This window comes from Sprattus sprattus (genome assembly GCF_963457725.1).
Source record: "Sprattus sprattus genome assembly, chromosome: 8".
NCBI classification, from domain to species: domain Eukaryota; kingdom Metazoa; phylum Chordata; class Actinopteri; order Clupeiformes; family Clupeidae; genus Sprattus; species Sprattus sprattus.
Window position 1 is genome coordinate 7918227 of NC_137927.1, and position 16628 is coordinate 7934854.

Sequence of the window (16628 nt, forward strand, 5' to 3'; positions counted from 1 at the left end):
TACTGGACACTTCAGTTTCCTCCGGCAGTGTGTCTCAGTTATTCAGCCATTGACTCACAGGTGAGGATGGTTGAGGTCTGTCTGAGCTGTCATTCATCGAGGGAAAGACAATCATCATTTTAAACAGTGTGGGTAGAGATTGAGAAAAAGATAAAGAAACATGCAATATTTTGGAAAACTAAGAGCAGAACAGAGAGGGGGTGTTTTAGTCTCCAGCAGCATGTCATGTCCCAGCAAGCTACCCTTTCAGCCCTTTTCAGAGATGGAAGGCAGTGAGATATAGGCCAAGACCACTGCTGTCACTGTGCCCAGACACATGACAGGCGGTGGTGTTGGTGACGGTGACAGTATGGGGAAGCTCACTTCTGCATAACGGATGTGTCTGAGATGCTGATGGTCTTCCTTTGTTTTATAACATTGTGACGAGATCACTGTTATTACTGTTTGGTGTGGTCTCGGCGTGGGAGATATAGTGCATGTCTTATGTCATTCTCACTTTTTGGCACTTTTTCCTGAGTGAGTTTATGTTTATGTTGGTGCATGCCGTGCGTGTGTGTGTGTGTTTGTTTGCATGCATGTGTCTGTGTGTTCATTCGTGTGTGTTTGCATGCATTTGTGTGTGTGTGTGTGAGAGTGTGTGTGTGTTTGTGCATGGTGTTTATGTGTACGGGTAGGTTGGCCTATGACTTTATGTGCGTGTGCGTGCATAACAAGTGTGTAACTTTCCGTTCTTTTCCCTTAGCGCTGTGTACTGCAGAATGTGCTCATGGTCGCTGTGTGTCTCCTGACACGTGTCAGTGTGAACCAGGCTGGGGTGGAGTGGACTGCTCAAGTGGTGAGTGGAGAGATACATTAATGCATATACATGTGCGGATGTTGTGGTGCCCCAAGCTGCTCTTGGGGTCCCACTAGGTTTAAAAGTCGGTGAATTACCTTACCAGGCCTATACAGGGCAGTCTTTAGGGCCCTGGGGAGGTGCCCTGGGGACAAGAGAGGTCGGGCCATCCACTGATTGAAGGCTCAGGTGCAAATTGTTTGGCACTGAGCAGCAACAAGTGAGACAAAAGGGTCGAAAAGTCAGTGAGAAGCAGGACTGACAAAGAGCTAGAGGGGAAGGTACCGTTAGCACCGGCTGCAAGCTAGAGGCTTTGATCTGCTTTTGTGTTATTTTTGAGTGCCTCAGTTGTAGTACTTAAGACTAAATAAAGGACCTGCATTGGGAAATTGCCCAGTCCCTTGTAGCGTCCTTCTGAACGCTGGGAGTTCACAATGTACACACACACACACACACACACACACACACACACACACACACACACACACACACACACACACAAACAAAATGAAAGCAGCATACCAGTCATGATAGAAATATCTGACTATTTCAGACAAACTTGGCCTAACATATGAACACATTACAAAACATGAACACTGGATTGTGTATTCCAAAGTAATAGCCATTCAACCTGTATATTAATATGATATATTGTGCTTGAAACAACCACGGTGTTGGATATGCGGGTTTGTACATATAGTGAGTGCGTTGTCTTGATTATTGATTTAATTCTGCTGGATTTACGGATTATCTATGTTTTTTGTGGGATAATGTATGTTTGTGTGTGTGTGTGTGTGTGTGTGTGTGTTTGTGTTTTTATGGAAGAAATGCTTTGCCTTTCAGAGTGTCTTATTATTAAGGGAGTAGGGGGAGGTTGAAGGAAGGTGAATTTGTTCAGTAATCAGCAGATGCAGTTGATGCAGAAGAGGAGGATTGAGGGTAAGAGAGGAAGAGGAGGATGAGGGTGGGAGAGAGGAAGGGGGGATTGAGGGAGGAAGATAGAAAGGGGGATTGAGGGAGGAAGAGAGAAAGAGGCGATTGAGGGAGGAATAGAGGAAGAGGAGGATAAGGGAGGGAGAGAGGAAGAGGCGATTGAGGGAGGAATAGAGGAAGAGGAGGATAAGGGAGGGAGAGAGGAAGAGGAGATTGAGGGTGAGAGAGAGGAAGGAGTGGATGGATATAAGGACAGCTGACCTAAGCTAACAGAGTGACACACACACACACACACACACACACACACACACACACACACACACACACACACACACACACACACACACACACACACACACACGCAAAGTTTCAAAGTTTCAGTTTCTCTTTCAGAATGAGTGGAAAAGGAAGAACTGTGTGAGACATTCATTTGTTTGGCAATAGTCTTCTGAGTGTGTGTGCGTGTGTGTGCGTGTGTGTGTGTGTGTGTGTGTGTGTGTGTGTGTGTGTGTGTGTGTGTGTGTGTGTGTGTGTGTGTGTGATTGCGCTACTGTCTTTGGAATTCACCTGCTGTGTTTGGGCTGCGAGCCTGGATGGCCTCCTCTGAAGTTCTGAGCCTTGAGAAACCGTGTGGGGATGAACTAATTTTTCTCTTTCTTTCTTGTGCTAATCTCTCTCCCTCTTTAGAGCTTGCATGTGTGCTTTTCCTGCTGGCTATCCTGAGTTTTGCTGTGTATTTAATTCATTGTTCCCAGTCAAAGCCGCAACCATCTTCCGGTTTGAACAGTTGCACGTCTGAAACTCTCACCCTCTTCTCAGTGCTTTAGTCAGTGTTCATCAGTGTTTCAGTGCTGTGTGCCTTAGAATTGCGGGGTTTATGCAAGAGTTCTTCTTCAGACCAAGGTAACTCAGCCACCCCATAGGAACCTTCTAGTTCTCAAAGATGGATCTCTGATAGGTGAAAACTGGTCCAAACCGAAATCTGAGAAGCAGCAAATCCCACTTTTAATCTCAATGTTGTCTAGGAGTAACTAAAGAGATAATAAGGAGATCCCTTTTTAGATGTTCTTTTGTTATGGGACATTTTAGAGGTGTAGAGAGCCTTCAAGGACCACCAGGTATTGAAACAGCCCTTTTCATAAAGAGGACTTTACATGACATGTGTGACCTTTCCTCTGCTAATATGCATGTTGAAGGCGTGGGCTTTTAGTGGGTGAAGGTGTATTTCCCCAAAGAGCTCTCGCTGACTTCCGACAGGTGACCTTTTCCTTTCAGTGCTGACTTGTAAATGCCTCCATGCGTCTCATAAACTGTGATGTGTCTGCTTTGGTATTAATTATTTGCTATTTACTTGGCTCAGTTGTTTGGCTGCGGTGAGGGGCCATTGACCTCTGGCTTGGTGCATATATTGCTCTGGGTCTGAGGTCTCTGATGCACTAAAGCAGTGTTAAGCTCTTAAACTCCTCTCCTTTGACCAGTATCTGCTTAATTTTGTTCTCCCTAGCTTTTCAAGGTTCTTGAAGAAAGTGTTAAACGTGGAAGAACAAGTTATTACACTACCGTTATGGAGGGCTCTTTCAAGTTTAGAGTGTTTGTTTTTGTAGCCCATTGAAGGTTTTATTGGTGGGTTACAGTGTTATTGTATAATATGTTGGCTTGTCAGTCATTTGACTGAACATCTGATTAGCTCCTTTTGAGAGCATTGGAGCTGTTAATAAACCGTAAGCTGTTGCAGACAAATTGATTCTTTATGTTGCCTCTTTCTCTCTCTCCCTCTCTCTCTCTCTCTCTCTCTCTTTCACTCTCTCACTCTCTTTCTCCCCATCTGTACCTCTCATCAGTTCCACATAGACTTGTCTTACTGATGTTAAAAATACAGTGAAAATACAACATTTCTCTAGATTCAGATCAATCTTTTTAAGGAACAACTATTTGTTTATTTTTGTATTTGGCAAAAAATCCCCTTTAACAGCCTACATGAACAATATAAACATCATAAATGATTGTCTGAGGATTGAAAATGAAGATTGTCTGTTTATCATGCTTTAACAATGTGTTTGGTCATTTATGTTTGCATTTTTGATCTAGATCTAGATCTAGAAGACAGTTTGGCATTGGGGGAATCCTTTCGCCTCTAGTATTCCTTGTGAATCCCTGCTTCAGTTTTCCCAAACTGGCACACATCTTCATTATCAATAATTGTTGCAGTTGTTGAGTTTTTCACTGGAGGCCCATTCAAAGTGATCTTGTTGCATGTTTCATATCGATTGAATTTATAATGGATTCATGAGATTTGTTATCAACTGCAACAAAAAGCCATGGCTTCTGTGGTGAGAATGGACTAAGGAAAAGAAGTCAGTAGTGTCCCAGTTATCATCGTTGTTGTCGCCATTGTTATGGTCTCTCTCGCTCTCTAATTATCTCTGTCTTTCATGTCTCAAACTGTAATGTGATCCATTGGCGGATGGGTGTCTGGGTGGTGTCCCTCTGACACGTTTCCTCTCTGAACAAATAAACCACCATATGTTTATTCTGTTGATGCATTTTCACTGCTGTGATTTCTAGCTCTCCTGTGCTTGTTTTTATGAGAGAGAGAGAGAGAGAGAGAGAGGGAGAGAGAGGGAGAGAGAGAGAGAGGGAGAGAGAGGGAGAGAGAGAGGAAGAGAGAGAGGGAGAGTGAGAGGGAGAGCGAGAGGGAGAGCGAGGGGGAGAGAGGGTAAAGAAGAGAGGAAAGCGATAGAGGTAAAGACAAAGAAATTCTTTCAGAATGTGTTTTCTGTCTATCCCCAGCATTGACTTTTCCGTGACTTTGGGAGCATGAGGGAATAATTCATGGGCCAAGGCTTCCTGGGCTTGAGGAATATAGTTGACCTGTCATAAGTGCTGAGGACCATTGTGTGTGTGTGTGTGGGTGTGCTTTTAGAGAGCGAGGGGATCAGTGTGTGTGCTTTTAGAGAGCAGGGGGATCAGTGTGTGTGTGTGTGCTTTTATAGAGCAAGGGGACCAGTGTGTGTGTGTGTGTGTGTTTGTGTGCGCTTTTAGAGAGCCAGGGGACCAGTGGTTGTGTGCTTTTGGAGTGAAAGGGGACCCACATATGAGGAGATGAGAACTGGAGATATGCCCTGCTGTGCTGTGCACCCTGCCCCAACGTTCTTTCCTCCCCTTTTCTTTCTCTTTCTCTCTTCGCCTTCTCTCTCTCTCTTTCTCTTTCCATCTGTATGTCTACTTATTTCACTCTCTCTTGCTGCTCCTTCCACTACTAAGCATAATCGTCTTCTTCACTGAGATGGAGTGCTGTCACCCATCTGCATCAGTGTCTCGATCAATCCATGTCCCATCGACCATCTCCAGACAGACAGTGAAATATGCCCCACACTAATTAAAGTTATTAATTGAAAATAGGAAATCAATGTCTGTGAATGAAACGCAACAGCAATCTGTTTTATTTGGTTGACTTCTGTCTCTGGAGTAGCTCTGCCAGGCTGCTGGTGACCTCTCAAAGTCTTCTGGAACTTTCTTTGTACTTCTCTCTCTCTCTCTCTATCTCTCTCTCTTCTCTCTCTTTCTCTCTCTCTCTCTCTCTTGCTTCCTGTCACGCACATCGTGATACAGTCTACTCAATCCACAGACATCAATGCCTGGATGAACTTTGTGCAGACATTGTAATTTTGCACAGTCAGTAGTTACAGGTAACAGTTTCTTTTTTTTAAGTGTGGTGCAGCATAAATAAGACAGTTCATGTTTTTTTCTGCCACATTGTTGACTGAACTGAGATCCTACTGCCCATTAAACATGGGCTCCCTAGCTTGAAAATAGCCAGGGGCCAATCAGAATGAAATATCAGTGACATGGACCAATCACAATGAAATATTAGTGACATCAAGGTAGAGACAAACAGTAACTTGATACTTGCATTAATGTTGCTTCTATTGATTTGCTTGTGAATTTCAGGGATTGCATACAGCTGCATTGTTTTATCGTGCGAGTGAGGTAGGTAAGGGATATTCCCACGGGTGTTGTTGCCTACGCCACTCGGCCTCCGGCCTCGGTGGCTATGGCCGAACACCACCCGTGGGAATATCCCTTACCTACCCCACTCCCACTTGTACTGTATTGCTTAATTATAGATACTTAAGCAATATAACACAATTAAGATTGGGGTTGGTATAGAATATCCCTGTGGCTGTGATTCAGCTGCAATAACGTTGCATTTTTCTATTAGTGGAGATAAAATGGCATTACTGAGTGACTGGAGCTCAGTTCTACTCATGTGGTATCCAGGGGGTTCCAGCTGCTATTGTTTTCAAACGATAAAGACAATGTTGGTGTCAACCTGAACAGTTCTCTTCACCATTTTAACTGTGGTTTCCACATGGTCATGTCAAATTGCGATTTTGATTGCCTTTGAAAGAAGACATTTTGTTATAATATTAATTGTGATGGTACCCTTTTTCAATCTCCTCCATCAGATTTTGACTAAGACTGAAGTCATTGGAAGACTCAGTAGGACCCTAAGTAAACGGGACTCCAAACATGTTTTATAGAGCAGTAGTGATGTTACCTTTGAAACTGAGTCGTTTTGGTGAAATGATGTCACTTGTTATGTTCGATGCCTCGTTTTACTCTCGGGTCATTTTGCAACATTTTACACTTTGTCCATTTTAAGGAACCTTCAGAATCAAATTGGCTTACACTACCAAGATAAACACAGAATATATATTATATGTAAGGGATAATGTATTGTCCGGATGTCATTATCCAAAAATAAATCCCGACGGGTTGAACAGCCCCCCGACGGACAATTCGTTGGGATGGCCCATTCAAATCAACAGCACTTTTTGGAACATTCTGAAGAGCCGTATAATAATATAATATTATATTATATAGGCAGGCAAAATTGCAACATAACACAAATGCTGAAAAGTGAACTATTTATTTATTTGACATAACTTTCATGTGTATGCATGCTACTGTAATGCATTAGGTCTTTGCCAACCCATAGGCTACCGTATTTTTTTTTCCATTGACCAGCAGGTGTCCCTAGAGTGCATTCGAAGCCTCGAGAAAATAAACCATTTTTTAACACATCTGGCTGGAAAGCTTCAAGGCTTTATGAAACTTAAACATCACAAAAGAGCAGTGCTATATCCCTTATGAATAGTCTCATTGAGCCCTAATTTCATTGATGGGCAAATAGTCCTGTGGCATAGTACTGAATTTGGGCTCTACAGTTGATGACTGTGTTTCGCTGTTTGTTGTGCTTATTTTACTGTAATGTTATATTGTTGCCTGTGGTCCACATTGGCTGTGGTCTTAGTGTTTGCATACTGCGATTCTGATTATGGTGTTTTACTGTTGGTTGGTATCTTTTGGTTGTGGCAGTATATGTGTTGAGGTGTTTGCTTGCATAATTCTTGGATTTGCTGAAGTTCTGCGCTTTCAGTGAGGTAGTAGCATGTGTGTCTTTGTGTGTGTGTGTGTGTGTGTGTGTGTGTGTGTGTGTGTGTGTGTGTGTGTGTGTGTGTGTGTGTGTGTGTGTGTGTATGTGTGTGTGTGTGTGTCTGCATGTGTGCACATACATGTGTGTGTGTGTGTGTGTGTGTGTGTGTGTGTGCATGTTTGAGTATGTGGCGAGCACATTTGCTGTTGAAGTGTTAACTGAGGAAACAGCAGTTACAATTTGTAAAGCCCAGCCCTGACTCATCGGATCCCTCAGCTCTCAGCAGAGTTGTGGCGTCTGGTTTGCCATGTGCCGCCCTTCACGCCTATGAGATTATATCCTGGGATTGTCACGCCTATGAGATTATATCCTGGGATTGGCTCTGTGACTGCACCCTTCTCCCTCAGCTCTACTACGCTCAGCTCCAAAGCTGCTTTGGCTCAGAGAGAGAAGGATACATAGAGGTATAGTGATTGTGAGAGAAAGAGAGAGAGGGAGAGTGACAGGTAGAGTGATGGTTAGAGAGAGGGGGTGTGAGAGAGAGAGGAGAGAGAAAGAGAGGAGAGAGAGAGAGATAGAGGGAGAGAGAGAGGGAGAGAGAGAGAGAGAGAGAGAGAGAGAGAGAGAGAGAGAGAGAGAGGGAGAGAGAGAGAGGGAGAGAGAGAGAGAGAGTGAGAGTGAGAGAGAGAGGGAAGTTCAAGCTCACAGTTGGAATCCCTCCTGACTGGAGCGTCTTCTGAAGAAAGCTTTTCATGTCACAGCCAGGGAGAGTTCATACACTGAAGCGTCCGCCTCTCGTCCTTTAATGCCGGCAGTGGAGTCACTGTCACTCCGCTGAGGGTTCGCCAGTGCTTCCCTTCAGTGTCTTTGTCTGTCTCACACTTTCCGAGATTTTCCTGTGTCTTCATTCATCTAATCTGTTTTCTCTCCTTCACACTTCCACTCTCTCTATCTGCAAGGGGGTTCCATTTCTGCCTGGGTTCATCCTGGCATGTTTAGTTAATGGTATAAGTTAATTATCTGGCATCGGAAATGGCTGAGGTATTTCTGATAGGTGAAAATTCACCCTAGTTATGGAGGAAAAGGAGTGGCTGGATAAAACCTACAGCCATCATAATGCATGAAACAATCTCGACCATAAGATCAAGCTCTGGAGACTCAGGAAAGCAAATGTGTAATACCCATTCCAATAACAGAGGGACATATTGGACGAGTGTGCTCGTAAGTAAGACCAGAATGATCTTGAAAGCCCTCATCTTGGCCTGATTGGCCCTCTCTCTCTCCCTCCCTCCATCCCCAGGTTGAGGTTGTTTCAGGGCCCTGAGAACTGCCAAAAAGCAGAACATTTTCACTACAATCAAGATCAGAGTTTGCACTGGCAACATAAACGAGACTTTTTCCGCAAGTAATGCAAAGATCAAAGAGAATACAAGGACTTTTAGCCACACCAAAGCTGAGCATACCATCCTGTCCCTCAGTGCTCTGTACTTCAGGAAGAGCACAGGGTGGACCACAGCCACATAACGCTCCACACAGATACAGGTCTGGAACAGGAGACGTCCAAACAGTAATGTGCCGTAACTGAAACGTCCCACATATTTAACTGCTTTAGAAGTGTTTCGGTACTGGCACCCAGACACTAAGATAAATGGTGACAGCACTGCAAACAGAATTTCACACTGAGCCCCGTTGAGTTCAAGAAAGCACGACACGAATGTCTGTGCCTGATTTGCAATAATTACAAATACCATGTAGCTGTTCAGAGGTATACCTATCAAGAGGTTGATGACTACGGAGGATTTAGGACTCATGTGTGACTCGCAGTCCTCTCCAGTGGTGTTAGTGTGGGGTAGAGGGGAGGCTGTTGAAACATCAGACCAGTTCATCTCGAGACGGCAGCTGTTCCGATGCTGACACTAATGTGGTAATATAAAAAAGTGTTCTGTAATTGCAGGACAATTACATTTTTTTCCCATAGTTTTCTTTGGACCTCCACATCAAAGAATCAAATTTAAACCATCACTCTGATGTCAGATTTTTGCATTTGTTCCCTAGCTGACCACTCATTATTAGTCATATTGTATTTAACACTAATACGTTGCACACAGTAAATGGAATAGGCCCTGTGTAAAGCTATTCATCATTCAAGTCAATGATTTCCCTCAAAGTCTTTTACTTAATGTGTCAGAGCCCCGTTACAAATGAGGTTTTGATGGGTTTGGAAGTGTTATTCATTAAATCTGTTCAAAACATGAACTATGTCACGATGCTTTCTTATAGATGTACAGTATTTGTATTACAAATACAAGGTTGTCGCCATACAGAAAGAAATGTCAACAGAGAAGGGTCAAAACGTAAGAGTTCTATAACCAAATACTTTGTGTGTCTTATAGTGTGTTTAATAATACCTAAATGTAGATTGCATAATTGTGTTGTACATTTTATTTAAAACATTGATGTAGCACTGACTGCCTTATGCTCTTAGCCATTTTATTGCAAACATGAAAAGTAAAATATGGCAGTAATAAAACATTATGCTTACCAAGGTGATGAAATCACTGCACAAGCTGTTTCATGCCCTGATGTATTCAGCTGAGAGTATGTATGTGGCTGCTATGCATTAGTGTTGATGTTTTGAGCATGAGAGCATGTAGGGTTTGTTTTGTAAAGAGCAGCCTACCCCTGAAATGCAAATGCTGAGTTGGAGTAAAGCAATGACATATAGATGGTGACCAGCTGCGTCCCAGTATAAGAATCACAAAGCATCCCTCATGTGAGACGGGACAGGAGGCTGAAGGTCATCAGCCCGCAGTGCCAGTGTAGGGTGCTATTAGAAGTGAGGGGTTCATGTGAGGTACCTTTAAATGTAATACAGCATGTTCAGTGATGGCCACTAACAGTACATGTTTGGCTGGGCTGTACCAGACAAGGGGTGTAAAAATATACTTCATCAAATTGTGTTGTTTGATATGACATTTTTCGATTGGTTACACATGTGTACCGTTCAATATATGAATAGATAAAAAAAATAGCAACAAAGTTTTGAATTTACTGTGTAACAATACACAGCTTTTGTAGAGAACAAATGCAGGGATGCAAACGCCTCCCTTTCACCGTTGTGATTTAAAAATTGATATTAACTACTTACTAACCGAGAGTAAAGACTTCGGTTTCGCCGTATCAACCTCGCTATCGCTCGGTAGATACGTTACAGCCTCAGTCTGATATTTCCCTGCATGACCGAACGGTCGAGGTTAGTAAGTTGTTTATTATATGGCATTTTTAGCTCTTTTCATTTTGAAAATAAATGGTAATTGTAAATAGAAAACATGTAATTTTGTTCAGCTCTCAAGTCTTCTCACGGCACAGTGTGTTTCAGGTGTTGCCTAACAAACAATCACTTGCTAACTTCAAGTTACAATGATCAATAGAAAACGGACAACAGGGCTCAGCTTAAATGGCTTCAATTTACAGTTAAACACAAGTTTTTCAAACTATAGTAGCAAGTCTTCATCATCACTTTCAATAACACATTTTCGCTGCTTCTGAATTGTACTGACCTGTACTAAGTCCTCTAAAGTATTACCCGATATTAAAATGTTCGCGAGTTCTTGAGTCTTTATTCTTCAACTGTCATCAACTGTCATGGTACCACGACATTCAAATGGTTTCCTGTTCTCAGATAATTTCATAATAGGAGTCCAGATTCTATCAGTAGTCTACTAAACATTACATGCTCATGGCTGTTGATGTCTATTAATATCGCAAATTTTTAAGGATGTAATGTTTAGTACTTGGTACATGGTAATGCTCAATTTTAAGATGATGTCACTGGAGGGCAATACGGATCCGTATTGACCGGTGAGGAGGGCAATACGCGGCTGGCATGACTACCCATTACCTAATCAGAATGCTCGTACTGTCGTTGCCATATAATAATAACTACTTACTAACCGAGAGTGAGGTCATGCCGGGGAATATCAAACTTCTGAATTGGCGTAGTTGTAAAGTCTTGTGACTTTAAGTCAGAAAGTAATGGGTTGCTATGCAACATCTGAAACTTTAAAGTTATATTTTCGTGAAGAATAATTTTTTCTTAGTTATTTTGGAGGAATGTCTTCTATCGTTTTGGCAAGTAACCATATCATTTTCAATCGTAATAAGTTTACATATAATTTTTATCACAAAGTATTAGTGTGCTGTGAAAGCCATATAGAGAAGCTTAAATCACTTAAAATATTGGACACATGGTATAACAAAGCTGTCTTTCTATTCTTTATTGCACTCTCATGGACAGTGTGTGAAAGCACAGTACTACCATGTACTCCAACCCAAATCCTCCTTCCTTAAATCCTTCAATAAAATGTATTGAAACACCAACACTAGAACTGTATACAGTATGTGAATACAAAGTGTCAATCTACTGTAAGTCACTCGACTATATTTCTTAAAATTAAAGTTAGAATGCAACAAGTGTACTAATACAGCGTGACACTGATATATTTCAAGTATAGTATTAAAAGTTAAGATAATAATTGTATTAGTCGCATGGAAATGGAGGCCCTGTAAGTTTTGATTAGCATAATATGAAACTGAAGTGGTTACAATTATCATGAACTGGGTGACTGTTACAACTCAAATGATTCTGAATGCCTTCATCTTGACCTGATTGGCTGCCTTTCTCTCCCTCTCTCCTTCACCTGGTCCAGGCTTACAGAGCCCCCACAGCACTGCTAGACAGCAGAATAACATCACTACAAAAAAAAGATCAAGTACAGTGAAAACCAAAATATCTGTACTATACCTTCAACAAACACAAACACCATACAGGTCATCAGAGCCATAAGCCATATGATTCCAGAGCAGGTCAGCCTGTATCTCAGTGGCTTGTACTTCAGAAAGAGAACAGGGTGGAGCACAGCTAGGTAGCGCTCCACACAGATGCAGGTCTGGAAGAGGGGGTGGCCAGTCACAATGAACCCACTAAAGAAATGCCTAGCTTTCATGATGGGATTTGGGCAGAAACGAACAAGTGGCATCATCAGACAACCAGTGAAGAAGAGCATATCAGTCAAAGCCAGGTTGAGAGTGAAAAACTCAGGGCCGATTCCACTTCCTGACCCCTTTAGTATCAGCCATACCACATAGACGTTCAGTGGCAAGCCAGAGACAGAGGAGAGCAAATACACTACACTTAACATTGTAATACCAATGCTAGCATCAGTGTGGCCAGTATCATTAGTTTTGCACAGAGTGTTGATAGTTGTAAAGTTGTCCTTTGGCAGCCCCATGCTTCGTGTCTCCTCAGATGTTCTGGTAAAGGAAAGAAAGACAAATGGCAGGTTTGTTATGACAGGTTGACTACAATTAATTATCACAGTTCAAATAGGCTAGCATCTACAACAGATGTGCGTCTATTACCAATAATTTATTCAATTTTTTTATAAATACTTTGCAAAAACCATGTATTTGGTTCCCCCTCAGTATGTCCCACAAAACCAAAACACTTTCTTATGGCACTTTGGAACTTGTGATGTTCGCTTTTATTGACACATATACGGTATATGTTAGAGGTGTGTGAATTGACACACACACACATAAGCACACTGTTAAAAACTACCTAGTCAATCCAAATGTCCAACTTTGGTAAACTACAATTTCAAAACACTCTTTTGTTTCAAACTTGGGAATTATCAGAAAATTATCAATTATAGTATATTCAGGATAAAACTTTCTTTTACAAAAATATATCTATTGGATATGCAGTTTTCTGAATGTATGAAAACTTGGTCATACTCTGCCAGATGATTCCAATGGAAAGATGAGAAGTAGTTACCTGAATTGAACATTTAGATGTGGGTCTTTTCATCCAGCCAAGGTCAGCGATCCATGTTATGTGCTCAAGACTCAGTAAGCTCAATTTCACGACTTCACTTCTTCTGTGAGGTTCAACCTCTCTTACAAATAGACGAGCAGGTTTGTGACTGAATAACACCTCCCATGCAAATGTACATTTAACAGGTCATCATTTCATATTGATAAATGAGGATCAGCTGGCCAGAGTTTAGAAAGCAGAGAGGAACTCTTGTCTGTGGTGTTTTCTGGTGTTATTCATTTCATACCATGGGCTTAATAAAGACTCAGTCAGGCAATGGTAATAAACTCAGAGACAAGGTTTTATTTACAAAGACGCGCATCAAGGGAGAGAGAGCACAGCTCCACGTATCCAAGGTCTGACAGATAATGATGAAATGACATTAGTTGACTGTTGCTCTGTCATTTTGCTGGTTAATTTAAGATCAAGACCATATTATTCAACAAAATCTTACCTGGAGAATCACACTATGTGCCTGTCTTTTGCCCATACTTCATAGTTTTCACAGGTAGAACAAGCGTTTAAACAATAATTCTTAAAGTTCCTCCAAAGAGTTATAATGTAGTTGTGTTAACACTTGAGGGGATTCAAATTGGATGAACTCATCTGTCAGATTTGCAAATTTTGTTTATTTTGGATTCCAGGCACAGCATGCTCTCCATGGCTCTGCTTGCCTATGCATTCATTCTGATCTTTGCCAGTTGGCCTGTGTTGACAAACTAGAAGATCATGTCTCATTCAAGTTAATGTGGCAACAGTTAACCTTCAACTTATATGCCCTATCAGTTAACCTTATTTGCCTTTTGTCTGTGGATTTAGGTTGTATTGTAAACACCTATTATTTCTTTTTTAAATGTCTTTAAGCCTCTGTAAACACATTGAGGGAAAAGACCCGTATTCACAATGGTACAGAGGGTAAAAAGTGAATACATTGAAGTAAATAGACAGGGCTGGCCAGCCAACCTTATTATACAGAGTACAGTGGTGTGTGCCATAATGGTCTACAGTGATAAAACACAGGGAAGAATGGTATACAGCATCTTTAAACTTTAATTTAAATGCCCTACCAGTGAACCATAGTGTCCTTTTTTTCTGTAAATGTAGGTTGCATTTGTAAACACCTTTCTTAAAATAAACAATGGCGTCATGACTGTTACATTGTTTAGTAGTTAGTATAGAGTTTTTATATTAATAATAAAGTAAATCTGACTTCATCAAGAGTAATCCCTCTTGAGAGCACACCAGAGTTTACAGATGAAAAGTTTACAGTTTTGTTTCAAAAAGGTGTTTAATAGATATTACACCCTGCTACATTGTACATAGAGCAAAGACAAGGAATTTAGAATACAACTGATGTATTTCAGGGATTGGCTCTGCAGTGTAGTTTTCCTGCGCTGTGAAGGTAGAGGAGAGGTTGGGAAAGGGATGCACTCATCATGATTAAGAAAACAATTCCAAAAATAATTTCCTTCTGGGGGTACTCTAAGGTTAGTGCCCAGAAAAAAACACCATTGCCTACAATTATTATGAACTGGGCAAAGGTTATAACTGAGATGATTCTGAATGCCTTCATTTTGACCTGATTGGCTCCCTTTCTCTCCCTCTCTCCTTCACCTGGTCCAGGCTTACAGAGCCCCCTCAGCACTGCCAAACAGCAGAATAACATCACTCCAAACAAGATCAAGTACAATGTTGACCAAAATATTTTTAGTATACCCTCGACAAGCACAAACACCATACAGGTCATCAGAGCCATAAGCCAGTTGATACCAGAGCAGGTCAGCCTGTTTCTCAGTGGCTTGTACTTCAGGAAGAGCACAGGGTGGAGCACAGCTAGGTAGCGCTCCACACAGATGCAGGTCTTGAACAGGGAGTGGCCAGTGACAATGAACCCCAAAAAGAAAGTTACAGCTTTCGCGAGGGGTCTTGGGCAGAAACTAACGAATGGCGACATTAGATTACCAGTGAAGAAGAGAATATCATTAAAAGCCAGGTTGAGAGTGAAAAACTCAGGGCCGAGTCCACTTCCTGCCCCCTTTAGTATCAGCCATACTACATAGATATTCAGTGGCAAGCCAGAGAAAGAGGTGATCACAGAAACTACACCATAGAGTCTATTAACAATGCCAGCATCAGTTGGGTCAGTATAATTAGTTTTGCACAGAGTGTTGATAGTTGTAAAGTTGTGCTCAGGCAACCCCATGCTTCCTGTCTCCTCAGATGTTCTAGAAAAAAGAAAGAAAGACAAATGGCAGTTTTGTGCGATCTTGGTTGACTATATACAAATAACACATGCCATAATTAACAGAAGAGTTCATTTTTGTCTCATTAACATTTCATTATATATGTTAAATACATGACATGTTAGGTGAAGAAATTCAACGTCAGCTACTGTATGTCATTATATTACAGGCACACATTAGAAACAGATGAAATTATCCAGCCAATCCAAATTGCTAACCATGGAAATGTAGAATTTCCACACTGATTTAATTAAAAATATTGAATATTAGAAAATGTTGGTTAAAGTACATTAAGGATAAAACTTGATTATGCAAAGATACATTCAACATGTTGGATATCTTGCTTTCTGAATATATGAAAATGTGATCATGCCTTACCTGATAACTCCGTAGGACGGACGAGTGGTAATTGAAAATGTAGATTTGGGTCTTTAACCCAATAAAGGTCAGTGTTTTCCTCTTCTGTGCTTGCCTGTGTAAAGCTCTGCAAGCCTGCCCTACACTGGCTCCGCCGCCAGTTGCTCTCAGCTCAGTAATGGGCTGAGATCATAGTCTGGAAACCCTGTTCGCATGAAGGCTCGCTTAACCACTCTGAAGGATGAGCCAATCAGTGACCTGTGGGCAGTGGTGGACGAAGTAAACCAATTGTGTACTTGAGTAAAAGTACAGTTACATTGCATTGAATATTACTCAAGTAAAAGTATTCACCTCATTTTTTTACTTGAGCAGAAGTACAAAAGTATCTGCCTTCAAAAATACTTAAGTATTAAAAGTAAAAGTATTTTTTTTTTTTTAACTGTCACATCAAAACCCCTACTTGAACAGGTGAACAATGCTTTACATTTGCCTAATCAAACCCAAAATACTCAAAACTATATTATCTTTAAGTAAGTCCAAGTGGTTTTGAAGCAACAACACAAAAAGGATTCCTTCAAGTTTCATTATTTTATTTTCCATTAATTTCACTTGTCATAAACAGAGTAGTCATAGGAATGAATTGCGAAGTTCACTTCGCTTGGCCATGAATTTGACTGTGTCCCCGATGTTAACGTTTGGTGAGGGAGGCTGTATTAAACTGGCACTTAGAATCTGGCACTTAACATCTCCACAGATAATTTGGGTGCTAGCATATTACTTTGGATAAAAGCACCTGTTAATGTAATGTATTTCAATGTAATAGAATCAACCGGGGCATATTTATAACCACTCTGTTAGTAGTAGTCATGTAATGGCGAAGTTACCTCGATGTGCTTTTTTAAATTTGATGGCGAGTTCCAGAATGCCGACAGCGTAGTGTTCTTA

The 16628-nt window shown here is 41.3% G+C and overlaps 1 protein-coding gene across 1 annotated transcript in view; it reads left to right on the top strand.

Annotated features, from left to right (window-relative positions):
* The window catches only part of LOC308368815 (uncharacterized protein), a gene marked incomplete at both ends in the record, with an annotated part of 139793 nt that overhangs the window by 24636 nt on the left and 98529 nt on the right, over positions 1–16628 (top strand). The window contains one exon of the mRNA XM_080843079.1: positions 743–835. Coding sequence (XP_080699205.1) covers positions 743–835 — 93 coding nt within the window. The remainder of the gene's footprint in view (positions 1–742; positions 836–16628) is intronic.